The following is a 21433-nucleotide window of genomic DNA, read 5'->3' as shown; positions in this document are numbered from 1 at the left end:
CTTACAAAGAGTCATCAACACAGCTAAGAAAATCATGGGCTGCATTCTACCCAGTCTGCGGGACAAACCAGAACCTGGTCTTTGACTTGAAAACACCTGCACGTAGCAGATGGTGTGGAATGATGGCATGCATGGCTGCACACAAAAAACCTTACAGGAAGTCATCAACAAAACCCTGGATAATTATGGGCTACTCTGCCCAGTCTGGAGGACCATGCTAGCTCATTATTATCCTCTCACCCTGTCCACCACTTTTTTGACCTGTTTCCTTTTGGCAGATGCTATAGGCCCCTTAAAACAAGGACTTACAGGCTCAGGGACAGTTTTTGCTCATCTCTAAAGCTAGCCTTGTTGTTGTTGCTTGTTTACGGTTGTCTTTGATCATTCTATCAGCAACGCTAGCTATATTAGCATTAGCGGCATGATTGAAAAATGATAACATATATAGTAGTTTGTTTTGAGTTTGTTGAACTGACTTCACAAAAATGTTTTAAATATATTATTAAAAGGTTTTGTTTACAGAAAGGTAACAAATGATACCGCAAAAAATCCACATATGCTAACAGCACGAACCCAGTTGCGTTTTAACTGTTTTAATTTATTTTGAAGGAAAAAAACATGAGCCAAAAACATGACTTCATTGCATTGCTCAGTAAAGTTTGCATGGTTTTTTTTGTACAGAAGTAATGGTCAAAAATCAGTTAGTACCCGTAAATTTCTTATTGCTTGAAGGAAAAGCCTGTCCTCCCATTCAGAAAAATATCTTTTATCAAACATATCACATTATCAGGCACAAACAACAAAATTCTCCACAAGGGATATGTAGTAAAGGGTACGTAGTACACACTCACACACACTCTTTTTTATCACTATCACAAATAAAATTGTCACAGACACCAGCTGCTGATCACGAATTTTGAAATTTGATATCGGACAATAAACTAGAGAGAAAGACGAAGATATTAATGTAGATATTAGCAAATCAATTCTAAATGGTAACCCTATGAATATGGCATATTTGACAGAATTGTTTGCATCTACTGAAGACCACCGGGTTATGGCGTCCATAGTTTACGATGTTTTTACGTAACAATGTGGATCATGATTTTTTGGGGTCCCTTATTACAGCATTTTCCCCATGGTATGACAAGTTATTATTTTGCGGAGGCTTAAGAAATTACATTTTGGCGTATGTGTATGACTGTATGAGTCGTGTGCCCGATACGTTTCTCAGATGCCTGCTTACTATTCTTTGATATCTTGCAAGATTTCTATTTGCTATTGGCTAGCCTCCCTCCCACAATTCCTTTCACTTGGTTTAGTTCAAAATATTGTGTGTTTTTGAAAGATTTTGCGATTTAATGCAATACAATGCTATATTTTTTGTACTTTATTAACTGGGGGTTCGAAAACTTAGCAATAGTGCAAAAGTGATAAGCAAAAATATGATAACTATGGAAATGCAGCTTGCATTTATAAAGGAAACAATGGAGGCACACAACCGTTGATGTTTGCCATTACATGCCATTTCTACCCCATCGTTTATCCACCTACTAACTCTAAAGTACCAGCTCAAGTCACGTAACAACAAAAGGTGAATAAATAAGAATTTTCATTTACATGTATACTTATATTAATTATTTTTTGATCACATACACACATATTACAAATAAGTAGTACTTATTATATGCTAGATTCTCTATTTTTTGGGTATCAGTTTCTCAGCTAATTTGCATAGGTTTCTCTACTCCGCTATACGACAATTCCACCTTGTGATTCATGTCGTATCCTAGGGGTCTACTGCATTGTATTTTTCATATGCATTTTTCAGAGAAAATGGAATACGTGGAATTCATTTTCATACTTTGGCCTGTCCCCTTGAATTTGTCTTCCAGTTCTGTTCAGTGCATAGACAAAATCCATGGAATTTCTTGAGCTACCTTAGTTTCGGAAAAAGTAAAGTTACAGAACACTATATTTTTTTTACACTTTGTGTTATTCCATCATTACATACACATAATTATGTCATTCGAGAGGAACAAGTTAAAGGGTTGAGATCGAAGTTCGAAGTTCAGTTTTATATGTTGCCGTTTCCTAGGCCAGTGTTTCTCATATGGGAAAAAGTCAAGGCACTCGAAGGGGTACAGTGACTTGAATATCAATACAAACATCCATATTAAATCCAGTGTTTTATAATAATGCAGAACTTGTATATACAATGAATCTTAAAGACAGTTTGGTCAGAAAATAACCTAGTTTTAGATTTAAGAGTGGTGAACCTCTATTTTGGATTTTAGCAAAAAAAAATGTTTCTTGAAAAAAGTGGATTTCTTTTCACCCATGGCATACATTTTGAGCATTATTATACCCGTGATTCTTTCTAGATACAATTTAAAATAAAATACTGGTGACATTTTCATTTCATTAAACAAAAACCAAAATTAAGATGTAAGAAAAATAGAAGAAAGACTTGGTGGTGTTAAGGTCTATATAATGTGCTGCCCAAAATATTTTTTTCCCTACTGGTAGATATTTTCTTAATTAAGTATTATTTAATTTATATCAGATCCTTTTAAATATCGACTAATGTTTTTCTTATTTTACTATAGTTCTGACCTTAACTAGATAGGAAAATAATATATTTTGTATATATTATATTTAACTTATTCATCAATTGACATAATTTTAATATTTAATCATATTAATATAATATGACAACATAAATAATATACTTATTATTCATGTATTTAATAAGAAAATGGAGATACATTTATTTTCCATGACAGCAACATTGTATAATTAACATTAACATAACATTATATAATATGGAAACATTTTATAAATCAAAGAATAATACTTAGAATGTCTGATATGGCTTATCTTTGTAATTTTTAAAAAGTAAGTCAGAATACATTACTCTAGAAAATGTTTTTTGAAAATTACAATAAATACAATATGTGTACCACGTTTCAGGCGTTTTACAGATTTTTTTCACCCTAAATATTAGGCTGTTCTTTTTTTAAGTAACTGGTACATTTATATCAGTCAATTTGTACAAAATATCTTACCCCAAAACTTTGTTTATGACACCCCCCAAAAATGGCTCATTTTGTACCCACATAAAAAGCAAAGCAATGGATGGTCCAATTTTGACTCAATTTGGGTCAATTTTTGGTTTGCCAAATTATGTTCAGAATACAGTTGTTGATTTTGTTAACACCCCTAACCAAAACTGCTGGCGCTGATTACAAGTTTGCTGAAATTGTTTCACATCACGCTGAAAAAATTAGGGTGTTTTTTTTAATGAAATGGTGTATTTATCATCATCAACATGTTTAGTACTTCAATGTTAAACCTCCAAACTCTTGTTTATGGCAACCCGAAAAGTTTTTTTTATCATTTTTTGGGCGACAATATTGGTCCGTTTCTATAAATATTGTATTTAGGATATAGTTTTTTTTACATCCCTAACCAAAACTGCTTTTGCTGGTTCATAATTTGCTGAAATTTATTTCACAGGGATTATGTAACTCCCAAAATATTGGGTTGTTTTTAGTAAAAATACATTGTATAATTTTTATATCAGTCATTGTGTAAAAAAAGATAAAAAGAAAAAAAAAGAAAAATGACCTTGGTAATTTGATCTTAACCCACCAAATGTATATTTATGGCAAACCATGGTAGACCAAAATGCATCATTTTGTACCCACAGATAGTTTAAAATAATGAAAGGAGTAGATGGTCCATTTTTGGCCAATTTTGGGTAAAGTTTTTTGCCTTGTAGATAGTTATTTATTATACCCCCAATTAAAACTGTTTGTGCTGGTTAATAATGTGCATAAAACGAAAGAATATTGAGAAACACTGTCCTAGGCGATGGCATTTTCCAGTGGTTCCTTCTCATCCAACCCTGCGTGATTTTTCTCTCGGACCGCCGCTTCCTCCTTGTTTTTCTTCAACTCCCGCTGATATTTAGCCATGATGGCGGCGTAGGCGCATCCATAAACGGCGGCCGCTAGCATCATCAAACACACAATGCCGCACACGACTCCGGTGATGATCACCGTTGCGATGGCATGCCGCAAGTTGACAGGCCTCGGTCTCTGTTTGGGTTCGCATTCAGGGAGCCCTGCCCCGCCGGTGGTACCCTCTCCAGCCGGGTGATGGTTTCCGTGGTTATGTCCTCGCAGCATCCGTTCTGACTCTAGGTGATGGATGTTAGCAAATAGGTAATGGTAACTGGTGCTCATGCAGGCGTGGAAGAGTTGGTACGGGACCTTCTGCAGATCTCGCTCCTTCATTTCTGCTGGATGGCTGCAAAGCACCTCGTCCGCCGCGCCACCTTGGAACGGAGATAGATGTCATTGGTTATGTGATAGGATGACCTCGGACGCTACGAGCGCTTCATAAAAATTAATCCGGCCTATATGGAAGGGGCGTTGCGATGATTAATGGAATGATGCCCTGTATGGTGTTTTCACCTGTGGGTCTGTACAATATGCCCTCAGTTAATCCATTTCATAACCACCCATAGAAAGTCCATTTCTGCAAAGTGTGTATACTGTATATCATACCTGTCAACTTGTACGTTTACTATTGGTCAACATCATTTGAGATAGAGACAGTTAAAACTCAAGGACAAATCAGGAGAAGCTAACCTTAACAATAACTGTAAGCTATAACATGCAGCCAAGTGGCTAACATGAGTGGCTAGATATGGTGACAGTGGAAAAAAGGGGAAAGTGATTGAAAGACCTCATTCGGCGTTCGCTTTTATCACCAGCAGTGGAAGGTGAGTAACACTGCAGGACAAAGCAGGGGCAGATAACAATAACAATAACCAGGAACCACAAGCCAAGTGGTTGACATGAGTGGCAAGATCCCCTCGACAGTGGTAAAAAAGCCTGAATCACGGAAATCAGTGATACTGGCTGTGGAAGGCCAGCTACACTGATAGACGAAGCAGAAGCAGCTAACAAGAACATTAGCGGCTAGCAGGGAGCCATACTCTGCTGGATAGTGTCCAACCTGAGCAGCTAAAGAGGGAAATGGTGGGGAAAAGTCAGCAATGTTTGAATAATGTTACTCCAGCTCATCTATGTGCGCTACGTAGCTATTCAGTCCTAAGAGCACCAATGGGACAAACGCCTTTGGCAAATTGGTCATTCGGGGTTCCGCAGTAGTAGGATGACAGCCATACATGTCAGCCTTTTCAAGCTGTGTAATATAGTTACATCTTTTTTTTTTTTTTAATCATGATTCGTGATAGTAAATTTGCATTTGCTTATTATTTGAATCAATCGGCTTTTTTTTAAATTAACAAAGTATTTTGACACCACAAAGGGTCACTATATAACACTGAACGGGTCATAATCCGACACTTTCTTTTTTTCTTCTGAATCAATCAAAATATAAATTAACACAAAAATATAATGACAACAACCGACTACCTTTGAAGAGGTATGTCTCCAGCCACAGTTTGAGTCCTATAAGATGGCAGTCACACCTCCACGGGTTTCCTCGCAGCGTGAGACTCTCCAGGCGGGCCATGGCCTCCAGCAACGAGCGGTCCAATCGGCTCAGCCGGTTGTGGGCCAGACCCAAGTGGCTCAGGTTCCTCAGATGTTCGCCCATGGCTCCAGGCAAACCCCAAAGGCTTTGGGGTAAAAATCCAACACCATGAAGTTTAAAATCTGCCATGTTGGAATGGTATTTTTTCCAATAATTATTCAACTCTTTGCTAAATTCAATCGGGACTAAAATATCATCAGAGGGAGTGCACAGACCGACACTAGGTGGTGCAAGCGGTCCTGTCTAATACATTTCGGAATATTTCTAATTTAAAAGTATTATTTTTTTATTATGAATATACTTTTGAGATCCAAATTCCCTAAAAATGTTTGGGGTTAAAATCCCGCTCAAATATCACAAGATGTACACAGACAGATACTTGAGCAGGGGGTCTCCATCTGGCGCCTGGGGGCACGAGGGTGCCCCCTAAGGACAGTTGAGGTGCCCGCAAACCTGTTCTGAAAATAGCTCACCAGTGCTGGGTCATTGTAATTTTGTGGTTAAATTATCTTTTATTGGTTGACGTGGTAATGGCAAAGTAACAACATAATAATGGCGCGATAAGTGGTTATTTTAGAAATTCAAACACATGAATTCTGGGTCATGAGCTTCAGGGTCTAAAACATGTACTTAAGTATTGATAATTATATTTAAGCAATTAAGTAAGATTAAGATGTATTAAACAAATATAGGTATTCATTTTTTTATTGATTTATTTTACAGGAAATACAACAAACTAAATTTCAATGTACGGGTTTTTTGAAGAGAATGAGCAAAAAATGTGCCGTTTTTGTAGACAAATATATGGCTCCCATTTTAGCTTTGCAACTAGCCATCTCCCTACCTTTTTAGCTATCCAATTAGCTTATTACTTTTTGGGAATGCTATTTAGCTAACATTTTAACTTTGTGGGTTGTTATAATGCAATTTTGGCCCCCTTTATAGATAGCTATCCAGGTTTTCTTAGAGCTTTCTATCCAACTATTTAATTAGCTTTTCACTTTTTTAGCTGGCCATCTAGCTCTCATTCAGTTTTTCACCTGTTTACCTCTCTAGCTAACTATCAAGCTTTTTAGCTATTTAGCTAACTATCTAGATAATTTTCTGTTTTAGAAATTCATATCAAACTCGGTGCCTTTTGCGCTAATTAGTAACAAAACACAGCTCTCAGCTTGAAAAAGGTTAAAGACCCCTGTACTAGAGAATTTAATAGCTCCTGTCAAATTTATTTCAGCATGTTTGCATTTTCAAACTGAGTGCACAGACAGATATTAGGTGGTACAAAAGCTCGGGTCTCTGTTCTCTTGAAAAAGTGCCCTTTTTTGAGAGTGATTTATTTATTCTCTATTAATAAATCATTTATCAAGGTCAATAAGGACTGGAATAACATGAGGGTGTGTGCGCAGACAGACCCTTGGTGGTGCAAAAGTAAACGTTAATTTTAATAGTGTATATTGTGCAAAAAGTCTTACCTGTTGTGTGACAGGTCGAGGTACCTGAGTGAGTGAACGGGTCCGAATAATCGCTTATCAAGCTCTCGCAGGCCGTTGTGGGCCAAATTGAGATGCTGCAGAGTCCTGAGCCCCAGAAGAGCCGTGGGGGACACGGAGGTTATGGAATTATTAGCGAGGTCCACAATGCGAACCGAGGGGATTTCTCGGAAAGCCATGGAACCGAGACCTCGGATGCGATTGTCTCTGAGATTTAGCTCTCGGGTTTCCGGGTGGAGTCGACGTGGAATGTCGTAGAGGCCTCGTCCTTGGCAGTCCACGGTTTTGGTTTCAGTGTTGCAGATGCACTCCTTTGGGCAAGCGCTGGACACAGCCAGGAGGGGGAACAGCCAACATGCAACGATCACTGTGAACACAGAGTAGAATTTTCAATGACACATCCAGACCAGGGGTGTAATTTTCACAGAGGGCCACACCAGCAAAATGGCTGCCTTCAAAGGACGTAGTGTCACATAACTACTCCTTCGTGTAAAAGAACTGTATTTTCCGAACTATAAGGCACAACTAAAACCCCCAAATTTGTAGGTGTGCCTTGTACCCGTTGTGCCTTATATATCGCCAAAATATGGTGGATTAGATTATAATTGAGTGTACATTTTTATAGAAAGTTTTACAATACACTACTGTATTCGTGAAATGTTTGATACATCGGTACACATTGATGTGGCCCACTGACCATGGATTTGACACATGCAATCTAACTTTTAAAAATGAAAATTCCCATGTGGCTAGCTGGGTGAAGGGTTAGCGCGTCCAGGTTTTGATTTTATCCTCCTGCGCCTTATCGTGTCAAAATAGCAAAAATTTGGCGACATACTAATAATGCCTGTGCACAGAAAGAAGACAATTTAATTAAACTCACAATTGTATCACTATTTTTATACAACTTGTATTTTAGTCTATTCCAGACTTGTACTCGTGTTACTCATAACCATTTCAAGTGCATTGAAAATAGAAAAAAAAGAAAAAATAAATAATCTTACACATCGTAAATGTAATTTAAAGTGACAGTGCGCAACGTGAAAAAAGCGTGCGCATTGAAATAAGATACACTACGGAAGCCCAGAAGCATACCCCTTAGCAAAATTCTCAAGCTCACTTTTATATTTTGTCAAGTGAGCAAGGGTGGATTTCAGCCAGTGACAGTACAAGAAAGCTGCGAGTGACGGCAAAAGACCGGGCAAGCTGAAAAGAACTTGCTAGAGATGTTCAGAACTGGTGGAAGTGGTTAACTTTAACAGCAAGCAGAAAAAGCTATTAAAATGTCCGGTAAAAGCTCCAAGAGCAAGCTGGATTCTTATGCGTTTGAACGCTGGAGTGGTGGCTAGAAAAGGAAATAGTGGAAAAATAGATGGATACTGAATCTAAGAACTCTGCGACTTTCAATTGCATGAATAGCTAAGCAAGATAAGTTACAATGTACGCCGGAGCCAAAGCAGCTAACAATAAAAGCAGTGACCAGTGGCCTTCTGGTAAGTGACTGAAATGAGTGGATAGAGAAGAAAATAGAGTAAAAATCAAAAGCTGCTTGGATCACGGAACACGTTGCTGCGAAAGGTGAGTGACAGTAAGGGACAAAGCAGGAGAAGCTAACAGTAACAATAGCAGCATGCCAGAGCCATCACCCAAGTGGTTCAAATGAGTGGCTAAAACCAAAACTGTGTAAAAAAAAAAGTATCCGGATGCTTAAATCACAGAACGCCTGTCAATCTGTGAAAGGTGAGTGACACTGAAGGCAAAAGCAGATCTGCTAACTTAAATAAGAGTGGCTTGTGGTGAGCCTTCAACCAAGTGGCTAACTTGAGTGGCTGGAGAAGAAAACAGTGGTGGATAGATGATGCCTGACCCATGGACCTTAGTATTGTACAGCTGTGTGACAGTGACGGCCAAAGCAGGAGTAGCTAACCATAACTTCTTGCAGTGATCCAGCTATTGAAGACAAGTGAGGATAAAGGATGAAGCAGACGCAGCTAGCAATAATTACAGCAGCTAACAGATTGCCATAGTCTGCAGCTAAGTTGCTAACGTGGGTGGCTATAGAAGGAAACGGTAGGAAAGTTGTGGGTGCCTGAATCACAGAACTTGGCAACGTTCCAATGCAATGACGAGCTGTTGAAGGAGCAAGGAACAAGTTTTATTACACGGAGCAGCTAGCAATAATGATAGTGGCAAGTGGTGAGCCATACCCTGCAGCCAATAAATTAAGATATATAAATATTTTATTACATTTATTAAATAAAATATTAAATAGAAAAATTTTCTTGTGTGACATTTAAATGTGGTGTCTGTAACTATGGACTATTCTACTTGACTCCATCTTCTGGCTTAAGTCTTCATTACAGCCTCTCTCAAGCTCTTTTTGTTGCGCGTGCAAGTATTTAAAATGCTTGGACTAAACTCTTCTTTTTTCATATTTTTGGGGGTTTGGGTTCGCATTTGGACTGTTTTGGTTCGCATTTGGACTGTAATTCAAACAGTCCTTGTCTTACTTTTACCATTTTCATCCTAGGATAGAAGAATACAGCGAGCATGTGCATGAAATTGCTCAAATTGGGATGCTGCCCACGCCCCAACTCCCTCCCACCTTTCCTCCAGCGTAATGGTTCGTGCTGGGAACACCGAGGGCAAAAGTAAGATAAACGCAAATAGGCGCAGTGAGAAAAAAAATATACAGAAGCTCTTTGAACTCAGTTGGGCATTGTTAATGCATACTTAATAGAGAAAATATTTACCTTTAAACTTTTTAGAACACCTCAAACTATACAACCAAATGTTAATTATTCTTGTGTTACTTGTGAAAAAATATGTTGACAGTATCCCCCCCAAAATACCGTAAATGAGCAAAATAATCTGCCAAGGGTCAAATTTTGCCATCATAAAGGTAGATGTCCAAATTAGCATAAACAACTAAATTGTCAATCTGTACTTAAAAATTAGCTTGAAGAGTAAAGCTTTTAAAAACACGTTTCTAAGTTACTGGAACACAGCATTTCAAATGTTACAATGACATGCTATTCTATTCTATTCTATTATATTCGATTCTATTCTATTCTATTCTGTTACTATTTGTTTCTATTCATTTCCATTCTATTTAAGGGTCTGAGTAAGTAAGATGCATATAAATGATTGTTACTCCCACCATGGGCGTTACAAGCCCATTTTTGGGGGTGCTCAAACACCCCACAGAATTATAGCATTTTTAAAACTCTTTTCTTTAAAGGTGGGGTGTGTAGTTAGCTGTGTCCTCAATAAGTTAAAAGTTAAGTATTTCCCCTACTAAGTATGTGTTAACAATGCCCAACTGAGTTCAATGAGCCCTTATACTTTATTTTACATTGCACCTGTCTGCTTTTATCTTACTTTTATCAGGCTTTTTCGGGACACCGAAAAAGATGAAGGAAAATAGTTTATTCGAGCACTTTTAAGAAATGCACACACGTTATGTGTTAGTCTACTGCTATCTCCTGGCTTAAAGTCCTTTTTCAGCCTTATGTTTTCAAATGATGCACTCCTCCTTTGATAAAGGACAGGGCTCTAATGTGATGTAAAACACTAAAAAAAGGAAAACACAACATTCTGAACACCGCAACTGTTCTTGAAATGGTTCACTTCATTCGATTCCTCGCTCCGCTCCTCTTTCGCTTGGCCATTGTCACTTGCGGGATAGAGGCAGAGTTTGTGGAGCCTCCAGTGTATTATGGTGAGAGATACTGTAAGGTGGAATTCCCCAGAAAAATGTGTATCTCTAAACCAGATGGTATCATGTTTCCTTTTCAAATATTGGTACCGCCCAAAGGGGCGTTTCTTTCTTTCTCTGTCTTTGTTCTATCTAAATAAATGCAGTTTGGGCGTGACAGGCCCCTCAGAGTTGGGAGCGCGACCATTGGAGATGGACGTGAGTTTTCCTCCTCTTCTGGCCCCTTCCCCTCTCCAACTGGCTAGTTGAAAAATAAGACAAAATGCTTGGTGTATTTTTTAGTGATCAGCCAACTTTAAAATAGCTCCCCCTACATGAGATCGACATAGATCCAACAGATACTCACAGTATTTTTCTGTAAAAAGCACAATGTCCAGCTGAGTCTCTTACCCACAGTAACTATAAAGAAATAACCGCCCCCTGATTTATTTCTGTGCGGTTGTTAGTGCTACCCAGTGGATCAGTTTGAAGTGTTAAGTTCACAAATAGGAAGTGAAATTCCTGAACAGTGTTGAATGATTCTAAATCACTTTAAGTGAAATTACATTATTATTATTTTAACCAGATAGATACTCTGGATGTTTAGCACCCTCAAAGTTCTGAACCTAAAATCGCTTCTGACTCCCACATTTGTGAGCAGTTTGTACGCCCTTGTGACGTTGAATTGTGAAACGGCACCCCCTCCGCCATTTGATGCCCACCCCTGCGTTATGTGCATAGCTGATATTTGGTGTCCGATTCCTTTGGAGTTGACTTCACATGTCCATTCCCTCCCTGCAACATCACGGCAGTATTTATAGCAACAACCGGACTAGCTTCGGGCTAACTGAAACGCGGCGCAGGCACAAGCTTGGCAATGCAAGAATCCAAAGAAAAGCAAAATGTTTTGGTCGGTATACCTGTCAACCTCCATGCCCTTACAAACTGTCGGATTTTCCCTTACAAAATAATCTTACACCATTATTTTTTTCAAACGTTTTTATTTATGTAGTTTAACATGTTATATTGTACATGTGTTTCGTTATATCTGTTAATTAACATTTTGTTGTGAGATCCTGAATTGCTCGACATGAATGAGGTTTATTATAAAAAAAAGTTCAAAAATGAAGTTGCTTGGACGTTCACTGTAGAAGGAAAAAATACATGCATATACAATTAAGTAGAATAATACATTTTCTTATTCAAATTAGGAATTCATTTTCTGCATTCAATTATTGTTGGTAATATACTGATTAAAGGGATAAAACCACAAACCTGTCTTTTTTCATTTTCTCATTTTCGACTTCCTTTTTTTCTTAACTTTATACAACATAATAATTTGTAATATAATGCACCAAAACAAGTGAGCCGTTTGAAAGCTAGCTCTCTTTAATGAGTTGAGCCGAAAAAGTCGGTTCTCTAAAAAGAGACGGACTTCCTTTCTCTACATCAAACCGCTCGCTTCGTTTGCAACGAAAAAAACGATACCGAGATAGAGGCTACCGCGGCAAACTCGTTTGTCTTGATTGATTTGCATTTCGTGATAGTCGTTGTATACTGGATGGTACCCATAATAGACTAATTTGCGTTTTTCCGTACAGATTTTCTCGTACGATGTTCACGTCTTAAAATGCATAACAAACGTACCGTATTTTCCGCACTATAAGGCGCACCGGGTTATAGGGCGCACCCCAAAAAAATAGTTTTTGGTCCTATTTTTGACATACACAAGACGCACCGGATTAAAAGGCTCTACAATGGGAACGTCGACAAAACAGTCAGATAGTTCAGTCAAACTTATTACCCCCTTAACATTCCGAAAGCTTGCAAAGACGCAAATACGTGTCGAGAACACGTGCGGATGCGGTGTCCGTACGATGTCACTCAAATGCATCGTTCCATCATTCGGAAGGTTAAAGTCTTGGGATTCAAAAAATGCCAACCATTTCTTAGTTTCTATTTTCTTTTTCGCTCGCAACTTTACTGTATATATGACAATAAACACTTGGAATTGAGTTTAATTTAAAAATGGACACTCCATTCCATCCATTATCTGCATCGCTTATCACAGAAACATCGAGTTCAGTCTGAAACAAGATACAGGGATAATATATATAGCCAGAGTAGCTCACCGAAGTCGTTGTGTTCATAATAATGTGCAGCCGTAGTCCTCTTATATCCGTGAGTTTAGTAAATCCAGGAGAATAAAATATTCACAAATACAAAATAGTAAAAAAATGCTTTCTGTATGCCGTCAGCCACGTGCTATACGCATTAATCTTTTTCGGCCAATTGCAGGCTTTGTTTTGCCGTCCAAGCCAATGCCAGCCTGTAAATGGTAAAAAGGATCCGCCCTTTGACCTCCGGATGACTTTAGCCAATAGTGATCGATTCAACTGATGATTGACACGTCTTTTTTGGCCAATTGCAGGCTTTGTTTTGCCGTTCAAGCCAATGCCAGCCTGTAAATGATAAAAAGGATCCTCCCCTTGACCTCCGAATAACTTTAGCCAATAGTGACTGATTCAAATGATGATTGACACAATGGTTAGGAAATGAAACGCCGGTAAATAAATCCCAGCATACACCGCGGACTACTTGGCGTTCGGGGGAAAATCTAGTCGGCGGCTGCAAGTTAGTTGCAAGACTTTGCGAATTAATTTTGTTCCATAAATAAGGCGCACTGTATTATAAGGCGCATGGTCAGCTTTTAAAAAAAATAAAGGCTTTTAGGTGCGCCTTATAGTGCGGAAAATACAGTACTTTGTACGGCAAAACTACAGGTTGACAGGTATGTTACCATTACTTTGAAAAGATTATTAAAAAAACATAAATGGTTTTGATCATTTGAATTATATCTGCACAGTAGCTGATCTTTCCTACTTATCCCGAACTGATACAATCCTTCTGGAGACAAAGAATGCGCGATATTTTGAAAATAATAATAACAGATGTAAAATCCAATAATTTTTATGTGTGTGTCTTTATTTTTGTTTTTACAATTGCTGAAGCATGATACAGCTTTTGTAAATAAGTAGTGTCAGAGAGACTACAGTTTGACTTCATCAATCGATAATGCATACTTTGTTAGTAGTAACCAGTGTTGTGCATGTTACCTTAAACATCTAATTGTTTCCAAAGGTGACTCAGTTAGTAACTGAATTGTTCTATGGTAAAAGTAGTTGGATTCCAGGGAAAATAACTATTAAATAACTACCATTGCTTTCAACAGATGTTGTTCTAGGTAAAATAATTTGACATTTTCTGAGCAGTATTTCAGCGGGTTGAATAGAGAAGAACATACATAAGCTTTAATATGTATTCCAAATCATCCGCAACAGATATATCCTACACTTGAAGTGCAACCAAACTAAACAATAAACAAAATTAAGTGAGTTTAATCAATAAAATCTAACTCTCACAACCTGAGACAACCGGTCAAGTAGACATATGCTACTGTACTTCAAGTATTTTCATGCAACAAAAGTAAACAGTTCAACAATATATAGTATGGTTAACACTGCAGTGTCAAATAAATAAATCAAACTTTTACAACCTGAGACAACCGGGCAAGCAAAAATAGGGAACTGCACTTCAAATATTGTGAACAGCAAGCTCTCCAGTGCTTCACATATATTATGAAAAGGTAGAGACAAGTTGTTCTACTACTTTTATAGAATATAAAAATATATTTTAATGAGGAATATAAATGCTTGAGATCTTTCCTTGGCCAAGCTCTCTTGTGCTTCACGCACATTACAGAGAGGTAGATATTCATAGAAAATCCAAATATATCCAAATTTAGGATTTTAAATGCTTAGAATCTTTTTTTTTATCAAGTAGTGTCGTATAATAGTGGCTGAGCTCTCCAGAAAATCATAAAATATTATAACGAGAAACAAAAATATATCGCATATTAGCCAAGCTCTCCAGTGCCTCACACACATAATGAAAGGTTGATAGGAGACACGAGCAAGTTGTGGTATTACTTCTATTACAAAAAAACTAAATATTTTCTAATGGGGAACAAACATTCTTAGAATCTTGTCTTAGCCAAGATCTCTCGTGCCTCACGTACAGTACGAAGACGGAGGTAGGACACAGAACCAAGTTGGGTTCCCATTTTTATAGAAAATTCAACTATATCCTAATTTAGAAACTTGAATGCTTAGAATAATTGGTGTCGTTTGATTATCGGTGAGCACAACAGAAAGTCACGATTTATTATAATATGAAACAAAAATATCAACCCAGTTCTCCAGTGCCTCACACTCACAATGAAGAGGTTAATAGGAGATACTAGCTAGTTGTGCTACTACATATAAAAAACATTCTGAAGAGGACCATTAAAGCTTAGAATATTTTTGCTAGGATCATATTTGAAAAAGCTGCGGTCAATCATGGACAATTCATCACATCCACTACACAGCATCATCTCCAAACGGAAGAGCAGCTTCAGCGAAAGACTGCTATCACAGTCTTGTTCCACAGACAGACTGAGGAGATCATTTCTTCCTCATGCCATGAGGCTCTTTAACTCTACCCGTGGGAGTAAAAGCAAACATTAAACCACACCCCCACATTGCATATTACCCTATTTTGATTACAGTGTGTATTTTATGTAGCACTATTTAAATACTCTATATGAACATGTTACATTGGGTATTTATGTATTATATTGCTTTTACTTTATTATTGTTTTATTTTCAACACAAGGATACTGCTGGAAGAGTGAATTTCTCTACGGGGATGAATAAAGTATCTATCTATCTATCTATCTATCTATCTACGCTGTATAATTGTAGTTAATACAAAAGCGTTCCTTGAAAGAGTGTACGTATCGTGTGCATGCATGGCTACACAAAAACACAGCATCAGCTCAGCAAAGCATCATGGCCGCAAACGAGGTCAACACCGGAGAACGGTTAGCATTCTAACGCAGGGGTGTTTGGAATCACATTGTGTTAGAAAATGTGGCCGAGGGTCCCTTCCTGGAGACCGCTCCAATCTTTTCATTCATCAATAAATATACATGCAGGAAACTACATCTTATATTTCCTCTTCAAATAGGTTTTGGAACACTCACTTTTAAAGCAAGAGGATATATAAGGTCCCTATCTTGAGCACTAAATTTGATATTTAGTTTTGAAGTATTGCTGTAGCTCAGGGGTAGGGAACCTATGGCTCGGGAGCCATATATGGCTCTTTTCATAAGTACGTATGGCTCAGAAATAAAATTTAACTATTGCACATCTCTCTGGCGTTCCAAAGTCAAGTGATTTCGTCCCGATTTTGGTCCATATAAAGCCGAAGAAACTTAATGCAGAAGTTCTATAAGAAACCATTTAAACTGATGAATAAAAACGCTGGCAAACGACTTTGATTGGGTGAGCAGTACAGGTGGGTGGATCCCTCCACACAGCGCAAGGCACTTCCTTCTCTCTCTCTCGCTCAGTGCAGTCTGCACCGAAAGTGAATATGACGATATGCTTAGCGTTTGCAGTAATTTGTGACATTTTTACAAAAGAACTTTGCATGCACATTGTTTTGAAACCGTTATTAAGGACAAATTTCATGGAAAAAAATTGCCTCAACATTCTTAACTTAAGGTGGAAGACAAATTGTAGCTGTATTTTTGTAATATTTTTGGAGGATTTGTGCAGTTGGATTTTTGTAGCATTTCTGTCTTATTTTTGTCGTATTACCAGTTTTAATTTTGTAGTATTTTTTTAGTATGTCTGCATAAGTATTTTGGTAGTACATCCATAGTATTTTTTTTAGGATTTATGTACTATTTTTGTGGAATTTCTATTACATTTTTTTGTAGTATACAGTGTTTTTCTAGTATTACTGTAGTAGCATTTTGGTAGTATTTATGTAGTATGTCTATAGTAGTATTTTGTAGCATTTTGTTTTGTATTTTTGTAATGATACTATAGTTGTATTTTTGTAATATTTTTGGAGTATTTGTGCAGTCAGATTTTTGTAGCATTTCTGTCTTTTTTTTTGTCGAATTACCATAGTTTTAATTTTGTAGTATTTTTTAGTATTGTAGTATTTTTAGTATGTCTGCATTAGTATTTTGGTAGTACATCCATAGTCATTTTTTTAGGATAGATGTACTATTTTTGTGGAATTTCAATTACATTTTTTGTAGTATACAGTGTTTTTGTAGTATTACTGTAATTATGTTTTTTTTGCATATCTGTCATAAAATTTCTGTAGATGTATTTTTGTAGTATTTCCATAGTAGCATTTTGGTAGTATTTATGTAATATGTCTATAGTAGTATTTTGTAGCATTTTGTTTTGTATTTTTGTAATGATACTGTAGTTGTATTTTTGTAATATTTTTGGAGTATTTGTGCAGTCTGATTTTTGTAGTATTTCTGTCTTATTTGTGTTGTATTATCGTAGTTTTAATTTTGTAGTATTTTTTAATATGTCTGCATTAGTATTTTGGTTGTACATCCATAGTGTTATTTTTTTTTACTATACATGTAGTATTTTTGTGGAATTTCTTTTTTTTTTAGTATTACAGCAGTTCTGTTTTTGGTTGCATATCTGTCATCAAATTTCTGTAGTTAAGTATTTTTGCTATATTTCCATACTAGCATTTTGGTAGTATTTATGTAGTATTTCTATAGTAGTATTGTAGTATTTTGTAGCATTTTGTTTCGTTTCTTTTGTAATGATATTGTAGTTGTATTTTTGTCTGTAAAGTAGCCTTGTGTTAGTGCTTTGTTTTTTGGCGTGTGTGTTTTTCAATTTTAACAGGGGGAAATGTGAAAAAATAGAGCAATTGTTGTCAATATTATTATTTACAAATTATTATATCTTCCAAAATAGTGTTTTATTATTATTGCTGTCAAGCTGTTGATAAAATTTACATAAGTGTATGCAGATATGTCGAGAACCAGCAGCTAGTCCTTTAAGGCAGCCTGGTATTATTTCATTGCTTTTTTATATTTTATTGAAACAAGAAACTTTGAAAGGAAATGTGAAAAATAATAAGAAAGTTTATGATAAATATTATCTCTTATATAATTTATATTATTTAAATATTATACTTTTTTTTTTAAAACCCTTTCATTGTTTCTGGCTTTCTGGTTACTGAATAGCATTTATACTTAGTGCAAACAGTGAATGAGCAACTGGAGCTTTAAAGGGACAGTGTGTATCGTTTGGCCACTGGATGTTGCTTTATCGTGCTGTGCAATGCCGTGCTAAAAAGCGCATGGATGAATACAAACCACAAAGACTCAGTCACCAAACCATACCAAATTCTCTTTGTTTTTTTGTGTACCCATAGTATCAATATGTCCATCAATTATGTCAAGTAAAAGCTAATTTGTTGAGCTATGAGTTTTGAATTTGAATGCTTATGTGATAGTTCACACACTTTTGCTTGTTTTATTAAATCAATACTGTTTTTCTTTTAAAAATTGAATTTAGTTTGTTCACCAACTAAGAAGTGGCACATCTATTTTCGCTGTGAATAATGTTTACTGCGTTGTGATCATTGACAATAAATGGTAAATTGACTGCTTTTATAAAGCACTTTAACTACCGGCTGAAGATCTCCAGAGCACTTCACAATACACTTCACACTATACCCATTAACACACATACTCACACACCGATAGTGGAGTCAGCCATGCGAGCGCTTATTGAGGGTATTGAGGATTCCCCGTCTATCCCAAGGACACATAGACATTTCACTTGGACGTGACAGGATTCAAACCTGCAACCTCTTTGGTCCCAAGACGGCCATTTTACGTCCTGAATTCATACACTGTCCCTTGAAGGCAGCTTCAGAGTATTGCATTGCTTTTTTTGTTTTCTCAGATGGAAACTAAGAGGTCTCTCTCTCTCTCTCTCTCTCTCTCTCTCTCTCTCTCTCTCTCTCTATATATATATATATATATATATATATATATCTCATCTCATCAGCCGTACCGCTTATCCTCATCAGGGTCGCGGGGGGGGGGCTGGAGCCCATCCCAGCCATCTCCGGGCAGGGGACACCCTGAACTGGTTGCCAGCCAATCGCAGGGCACACAGGGACGGACAACTCATTCGCTCATTCACACCTAGGGACAATTTGGACCGGCCAATTCACCTGAAATGCATGTTTTTGGAACGTGGGAGGAAACCGGAGTGCCCGGAGGAAACCCACGCAAGCACGGGGAGAACATACAAACTCCGCACAGGAAGTCTGGAGCTGGATTTGAACCCACAACAGGTTCCCATGACATGAACTGTGCCGCACAAGGGCTAACCACTGCGCCGCCGTGCTGCCCATATATATATATATATATACAGTATATATTTGTTTATTTATTTATCATCATTGCTGTCAAGCTATTGATAACATTTAAATAACAAGCTAATATTATACAGCCTATGTTACATGATACATGCTTACATAATTAAAGAATATTAATATAATAGTATTTATACTAATACTAATATTACTACTTCTGATAATAAAAATAACGAAAATAATTCTAATGTTTGCTGTCCTACCTCTCATATCTGCCAGGCGTCCTTTGACCTCTGTTGCCGTTTTTATTTTGGATCTCTCTTCCGACTCCATTAGTTGGTCACTTGGGCTGAAGCGGGAAGTCCTTCTTGTCCTTTTTTTGACCAATCGGCATTTTCTTCCTTTTTGTTTAAAAGTCCGGAATTGGTATGGAATTCCTGCGTCGTTTTCCAAATCCTTAACAGTGAGGATGAGCGTTATAAATCAGGGGGCTTTGAAGGGGTCTTTGAGTGGCGAGGGGGGCCGGATCAAAACACGAAAGCTCACTGCCGGAAAGGCTGCCAGTGTGGGAATTGCAGGAAAAAATGTCTCACAATCTCCTGCTCTCTCTGTCCCTCTCTTTTGCTCGCTCTAAATCTCTCTTTCTCCCCCTCTCTCTCTCTCTCTCTCCTTCTATTGCTTTTTCCTCTCTCTCGCTTGTGCATTTTTTTTTCCTTTCCCTCTCACACATTTACTCTCTTTAGCGTTCACTCACTTCCACACTCTCTCTCTCTTTCTTTCTCTCTCGGTGTAATCCTCCTTTTTATTTCTTTTTTCTCGCTCTCGATCACTCTCTCAATCTCTCTTTTTGTTCTTTCTCTCTCATTCTATATCACTCTCTTTTGCTCTCTCGCTCTCTTTTTAATTTCCTCTTTCCTTAATTTTTTTCCCTTGCCATCTCTAGCTCTGTTTTTGTTCTTTTTCTCTTGATGTCTTTTTTCCACCCTTGCACTCCCTCTCTAGCTTTCATTTTGCTTGCTTTCATACTCTCTATCTTACACTTTTTGCCCTCTGACTCTTTTTTGCTCCCTTGATGTTTTTTCCTCCTACGCTCCGCTTTCTCTCTTGCTCTCTCTTTTAGACTCCCCTTCTCTCAGTCTTTTTACTACTCAGCTTTCCCTTTCTATGGTTATTGCTCCCTTTTTTGGCTTCCTCATTCTTCTTTTCTGCTATGCCCACTTCCATTTTTTATGTATTTTCCTCCTTCGCTTTCCCTGTCTATCTCAATTTCTCTCTTTGTTTGCTCTCTCCATCTTTTTTTTGCTCTCTACTTTACTTCTTCTCTTCCCACTTGTTCATTTCTTGTTGTTTTCTCTCTTGATCTTTTTTTCTGCCCTTGCACTCCCACTCTCTCTTATTTTGCTTGTTTTCATCCTCACTCTCTCTCTTTCTCTACCTCTCACTCTCTTGCTCTCTCTTTTTCTCCCTCTCTATTGCTCTCCTGCTTTGTCTTGTTCTCTGTTTCTCCTTATCTATATCTTTTGCTTACTATCTTCCTTTCTATGTCTTTTATATCTCCTTTTCGCCTTTTCTCTTTCATTCTCGCTCTGTTTTGCTTGCAGCTTGTTTCTTTCTGTCAGTCTGACTGTCGCTCATCTCTTTTCTGCTACAATGGTTTCCTCTATTCTGATTTGTTTCGCTTCAAAAAATGTATACATCTGCTTCTTCCGTGATTTTTCCTCCGTGCCCACAGTTATATCACACAAGTGTCACATCCCAGGGGACAGCTGCACCCCCTAAATCTTTAGGTCAGCGTGCATATGACATTTAACGTCCCTTTAATTTCTACAGCAAGTGGACTATGGAGCAGAATATCATGTGCAAGAGGACACTGTGCTGATGCTAATAAGCACGTGACGCGGGCAGAACAAGCTCCTAGCACAGTTAGAAAAAAAAAGGAAGAAAAAAAAACGCACCAATGCACACAAAGCGGATATTAAGCTGTTGCCAGAAATCTGAATTGATTTTTTTTTTTTTCATTTTTACTAAGCTCTTTTCAGCTCACTACAAAGAGTTATGCAAACAGACAGAGGATGAGAGAAAATAATGAAAATAATTATTATTGTAATGTTGAATATCTCAATGTAACCTTGGTGGATGTTGTCCACCAATATCTATGGCTAAATGAGTCGTCCTCTTCCTGACATGTAGATACAGTAGACCCTCAGCTTACGGTGCCCAATAGTTCACAGTCCAATGTGGAATACGATTTTTTTCTTGGCCCCCTTGTTGCTGCTGTTTTCCCCATCATAACACATCAACAACACAATATTTTGCATGCACAAAATCACATTACTATCTTTGCCATTGTTCGAGCCTATGACAAGTTTTTTTTTTATCTAAAATGCCTGTCTGCTATCAGACTTTGTAG

At 37.4% G+C, this 21433-nt stretch overlaps 2 protein-coding genes across 4 annotated transcripts in view; one reads left to right on the top strand and one right to left on the bottom strand.

Annotated features, from left to right (window-relative positions):
• The window catches only part of cacna2d3a (calcium voltage-gated channel auxiliary subunit alpha2delta 3a), a 184842-nt gene that overhangs the window by 131046 nt on the left and 32363 nt on the right, over window positions 1-21433 (top strand). The gene's annotated exons all lie outside the window — the stretch shown is intronic.
• lrtm1 (leucine rich repeat transmembrane protein 1) lies at window positions 578-19617 on the bottom strand. The gene is made up of 4 exons (XM_088332907.1): window positions 19287-19617; window positions 7044-7428; window positions 5451-5656; window positions 578-4342 (listed from the first exon to the last, which is right to left on the bottom strand). Exons 1-4 carry the CDS (start codon window positions 19354-19356, stop codon window positions 3870-3872), a joined length of 1134 nt encoding a protein of 377 aa, XP_088189033.1. The 5' UTR covers window positions 19357-19617; the 3' UTR covers window positions 578-3869.

The sequence above is a fragment of the Urocampus carinirostris genome, chromosome 3 (assembly GCF_059441175.1).
Source record: "Urocampus carinirostris isolate Australia breed hairy pipefish chromosome 3, RoL_Ucar_1.0, whole genome shotgun sequence".
NCBI classification, from domain to species: domain Eukaryota; kingdom Metazoa; phylum Chordata; class Actinopteri; order Syngnathiformes; family Syngnathidae; genus Urocampus; species Urocampus carinirostris.
The sequence above is the reverse complement of the archived record's forward strand: the minus strand, read 5'-3'. Positions and strand labels throughout refer to the sequence as shown.

What these genes read in the sequence shown, in the direction of transcription:
- lrtm1 (XM_088332907.1), bottom strand. Translation starts at nt 19,356, where the DNA reads ATGGAGTCGGAAGAGAGATCCAAAATAAAAACGGCAACAGAGGTCAAA. An exon ending in ACGCCTGGCAGATATGAGAG is followed by an intron (nt 7,429 to 19,286) that starts GTAGGACAGCAA and finishes CTGTGTTCACAG; the next exon opens with TGATCGTTGCATGTTGGCTG. An exon ending in GGAGACATACCTCTTCAAAG is followed by an intron (nt 4,343 to 5,450) that starts GTAGTCGGTTGT and finishes CTCCGTTCCAAG; the next exon opens with GTGGCGCGGCGGACGAGGTG.